The sequence below is a fragment of the Amphimedon queenslandica genome, unplaced genomic scaffold, assembly GCF_000090795.2.
Source record: "Amphimedon queenslandica unplaced genomic scaffold, v1.1 AMPQUscaffold_12732, whole genome shotgun sequence".
NCBI lineage: Eukaryota > Metazoa > Porifera > Demospongiae > Haplosclerida > Niphatidae > Amphimedon > Amphimedon queenslandica.
In genome coordinates this window covers 19,385-24,918 of record NW_003547032.1, presented here as the reverse complement: position 1 = coordinate 24,918, position 5,534 = coordinate 19,385, and the positions used below count along the sequence as shown (strand labels likewise).

The 5,534-nt window shown below is 35.0% G+C and overlaps 1 protein-coding gene across 1 annotated transcript in view; it reads right to left on the bottom strand.

Annotated features, from left to right (window-relative positions):
- Window position 1: 1 nt before the first annotated feature.
- Window positions 2–5,534, bottom strand: part of LOC109586956 (serine/threonine-protein phosphatase 6 regulatory ankyrin repeat subunit C-like) — a gene marked incomplete at its 3' end in the record, with an annotated part of 17,879 nt that continues 12,346 nt past the window's right edge. Inside the window, exon 2 of the mRNA XM_020003166.1 lies at window positions 2–655. Coding sequence (XP_019858725.1) covers window positions 2–655 — 654 coding nt within the window. The remainder of the gene's footprint in view (window positions 656–5,534) is intronic.

Below are 5,534 nucleotides of genomic sequence, written 5' to 3'. Positions count from 1 at the left end.
TCAGATACACTGATATCTCATAATGTCTGGCAGCATAATGAAGTGGAGACCGACCAGCTTTATCCTTAGGAGTTGGATTATTCCTAACACGAGGTACAAGATACTCGTATATCTCTTTATCTCCTTGCTTTGCTATTATGTGTAGACATGTCACTCCGTCTTTATCCTGTGACTCTGGATCAAGACCGTGTGATTCCACTAGGAATTGGATTAGATCCTTATTACCACTCTCAGCAGCTCCATGAAGCAATCCTTCCTCATTATTATTCACACTATAAACATTAGCTGGATACACCTCAGACAGATACAGTGTCATCCTATAGTGACCATTTTGACAAGCTAAATGAAGAGGAGAACAACCATCACTATCCACTGCTCCAAGGAGCTTCTCATGATTTCTAGTACCAGTAGTGGCTGATAAGAGAGACACGACTGTATTAACGTGACCATTAGCTGCTGCTAAGTGTAATGGAGTCTGTCTCTTCTCATTAATTGAATAAATATCAATATTAAGAGACTTGTAAGCTCCTACTATAGTAGACACTATATCAGGATGACCCTGGCTGCATGCTGCATGAAGTGCTGTGTTACCATTGCTATCTGCCATGTCTACTAATTCTACACGTGGTTTATTGTAGCTTGGACTATCCAATAGATATTCTACTATTTCCAAGTGACCCTCTTGAGCTGACAGATAAAGTGGAGTACGACCAGAAGCATCAGTGATATCAGGATTACAGTAACGACCATCAATGAAAAACCTCAATATATCCAAAGACCCTCCCTTTGCCGATATGTGTATTATATTAAACCCTTTATCGTCCAGTATAGAAATGTTGCAGTTTTTACTGTTGAGGTAACGAATGATGGGAAGGTTCTTAGAGAAAGCTGCAATAAGTAGTGGAGTACGTCCAAAAGAGTCGGCCATATCAAGAGATAATGGTGAATGGTCTATAATGTACTTGACTATACTCAATGATCCTTCTTCACAGGCTACATGAACTGGAGCCATTCCATTGTAATCTTTAATAGTGAGATCCAACTGATGCTCCTCCACTAGATGTTTGAGTATAGGAAGAGAACGACTTTTACATGATAAATGAAGAACTGTTGATCCATTTGAAGTTTTAGCTGATGCGTCACACTGAGGAAGACTAGTGAGGTAGAGAACTATAGCAACATGTCCTTTCTGACATGCTATGTGAAGGAGTGTAGATTGAGTATCATTTCTAGGATAAGTGGCATTAATATCAAATAAATAATTGTTTAATAAATGCTTTAAGCAATACAAACGGTTGTATTGTGCAGCATAAAAAGGTAATACACCATTCTTAAATGAGGCTACATTGATATGATACTTCTGTCTGAGCCATTCTAGTATATGAACATGCCCAAATCCCACTGCAACTTCTGGTGATGACTTTCCACTGAATCAGCTAGAATTAAGATTGTATTGCTTTATTAATAATTTAAAAAGATCAAGATTACCAGAGAAACATGCCCTCGTGACACAATTGTAGCCATCCTTATCTTCTGTAGTGACATCACATTTCATTACATCAATTAGAAATGTCACTAGTTGTATTACACCACTACCACAGGCATAATGAATTGGTAAAATATCCTTATCATTAGTAGAATGTACTAGACTAGTATATTGTGGATAATTATTAATAATATATATAATAAATGAAAAATGACCATTTATTGTAGAATGATGAAACACATTGCTGTTGTCTATTCCACCTACTCTATCCAAATCACATCCACAATCTTTTACTAAATACTCGAAGACATCAATAGCACCAGCATCAGCTGCATATTGAACTGCTTGCCTACCGTCACCACCTTTAACTTGAGGATCTAGTTTATATTCATTAACTAATAATTTAATTAATGATAGTTTAGTACTATATACTGCTTGAAGTAATGCAAATGATGTGAGAGGCAACTGATGATTATTGATGAGGTATTGGACTAGCTTCATGTTACCACCCCTAGCACTATGAGTCAATGCATTCCATTTCTTATTATCTGCTATGTTAATGTCACTGTCTTGTACTTCAATGAGATATTGACTCAGATCAACATTACCATGATGACATGAATAATGAAGAGGTGTTCTACCCTCATTACAGGTTATATTAATATCAATGTCAGTAGTATTCATAATATATTCTACTGCATTGATACTACCTGACATACAAGCTAATGCTAATGGTACTACACCTTTGTAGTCTGGTTGACTGGCATTCAACCTATACTCAGATACAGTATAACTGAGTAGAGTAGGTGAACCTGATAAAGCAGCATAATGTACTGCAGACCGACCCTCATAATCTAATGAACTTGTATTAATACCATACTCCTCTAATACCTTCACTAATAATATACTACCACTAGTACATGCTAAATGAACCAATGATTGACCAGTAGCAGTTATAGAATTTATATTGAAATTATTAATAACGCTTGTCTTCTTGAGGAGTGTAGACAAAAGGCTCACTCTTTTATGCTGTTTGGCAGTATTTACGTTTTTAAATATATATTTATGAAATAAGTTTTTGAAATTAACATTTAGTAGGGTAATTTGCATAAGTAAAGGTATATCACATGGTGCAGTGAGCTTATTATACACTTCTGTAATGCAGTATTTATCAACCAATCCACTCCATAAGTAATGGAGAGAAGACCGGCCACTATAATCAGCTTCTAGTAATACTTTATATCCAAAAATATTAACCATTTTCATAATGAAACCTGATGAAGCATACTGGCATGATATATGAAGTGGTGTTGCACCAAAACGGTCTCTTTTTTGAAATAATTCACTTTTATGATTATTATAAAGATACTCTAGAAGCTCTACACTATCACTCATAGCACAATAATGTACTATTCCACATCCGTTAAAATCTATGTCATCTTCTGAGAAAATACCAAACTGCTTAAGCTGATGAACTAATGCTATCTGTCCACTCTTACATGCTAATAATGATAAAGTGGATCCTTCTCTATTCACCTGAGACACGTTACACTTCTTCTTTAGAAACATAATCACGAGGTCAACGTGACCACCCAGTGCTGAGTAAAGCAATCCTGTGTTACCAGAGCTATCTGCTATGTCTGGATCAACGTGACATTCATTAACTAGATACTGCACAATATTGAGATGGCCTTTATATGAGGCCATGTGTAAACTAATAACACCATCATCATCACCTTGAGAAGGATCGCAATGATAAACATCAATGAGGAGACAGAGGACATCAATGTGGCCACCATATGAAGCAGCTAATTGTGGACTCCATCCATTTTTACCTCTTTCCTGAAGGCCAGTCTTGTCAATCAATTGTTGTACTTCATCCTTTAATCCTCTCCAACATGCTTCATTCAATGGAGTGCTGGTATTCTCATACCAGAGAGGATCATAAATATCTATAATATATCATAAATGAAGTTAATAATAATAATAATAATTACCAATAGGAGAATCATGAAGCTTCTTTAATTCATTTTCTGGCAACTGTAATTATAAAAGAGGATTATAATCATTATCATAATTAATTATTAACATACCTGCTTCATTTCATGTACGTGTTCATGACAAGTAATTTTTATGGTTCCAATCTTAGCCAATGAATGACACTGTTGATTGGTTAATGGAAAAAGAATGGAATAAAGAAAGTCAGGAATGGAATATTTTAATTCCATGCAGCCATCGTCAATTGTACAAAAGTATAATTTATATTGAGGAACTTCAAGTGCATCAGCGATTAGCTTGTGAAAGAAATATAAATCATTTAATGTGTAGTCGTCTCTGGCAACCTTAGCAATCATTACTTTAGTACCTGGAACATCAGAAAGACCAAACTCAATTGAGTCTGCAATTTGAACTGCTGAAGTATTGTTATTTTTAAAATAATCTTTTAATTTCTCGTGATATGTAGACCACTTCCTCTGTAAATCTCTCTCATCGGTAATGAAAATATTGACTAATTTGACGACAAGTTCAAAATTAAACCATGAGACATATTTCCTTAATGCTTTAAACAACTGATCCATTGTCTTGACATGGTTAAAGTCTTTTTCAATTTCCTGAATCATTTGTGGTTTTTGAAAACGTGGACTGAGTAAAAGTTCAATATAATCTTGAATAAAATCGATAACTTCTGAGACATCAATAGAACAAAAAGACTTCTTAGTAAAACGCATATTATCAAGGTAAACTTCTTTTAGCTCTCCGATCATTCTTGTTAGGTTTTCGGGTGAATATTCAATTGATTTTTTCTTAACATAAATGACTGAAGACTCAGATTGAGGTGAAGTAGTAACTGGTACCTCTACAGTCGGAGTAGCTTCTGAAATAAAAAATAAATGATTATTAAATATTGTATTTATATTTACCTTTAGTAGATGAAGTATCAACTGGTGATGTAGTAGCCTCTCCACTACTAGTAAGATTAATGGTATATTCTTTTGCTATTTTATTAGCTAGAGCTGGGTCAGCTCCTCCACTATTACTTTTAATGGAGTTACACAGCATTCTTAATGTAGGGACACCATGACTCTTATAGTCATAGTCCTTCTTTAACCAGCAATCAAATACTTTCCGTAGACAAGTTCTTGCCGGCTTTCCATCTGCTTCAATCTCATCTATCTTATTAGGGCTGATTCCTAACAGAATACCAATAGAGTCCCAGCGTCCTGAAAGAACACCAGCTTTTTCCCATACCAATTGAAAATCAGTAATATCTATCATTAATAATACTAATAAAACAATTATTATGAATATCTACTAACTAAGTTCTCTTTCAAAGGCTTTTTTCAGATCCTCTGGTTTGGTTGACATTTCCCTTTAGTTTGGAATGCAACCACTGACACTCCCACTGAATTTGATTTCCGGTTTATTTTTATGCTATAAAACACTGTACACTACTGCAGTGGTCAGTGCAGCAAGCTCCAGTCTACATAGTACATGATGGAGAGGCCAACTGAAGCAGTAGATCCAACCAATTCACTACTTGTATTATTTGCTGAGGTATAGCAACTACGCCCTTATGCTTAGCAACCTTGCAACGCACTGAGCCCCACCCTAGTTATAATCAGTAAATTACATATAACCATAGATATTAAAGTAAACTAGAAGTAATGTAGAACATTAAGGGGCGAGCCTAAACTAGCAAAGCAATTATGTGGCACTGGACCTATCCATCTATGATCTACTCCCGAAGATTTCAAAGCATGCCTCATGATTTATGCATAACAAGCGTGATTAACATGACGAAAGTTTAATGCTGCTGATAAATTCACTTTATAGCATTTGTTTTATTTAACTTTGAGTACTTTTAGTTTCACATACACATTTCTTGCCTATAAATGTCTAGGAAAGATGCTTCACTTAGCTTTAGATATAATATCTATCTGATGTTAACATGACTGATAAAAGCTTGAATGACTTTCACAGTTTTAATAGCAATTGCATCCATAAAGACGAGCTTTATAGTTTATTCGTTGAATTTAAAGCCTTCTAT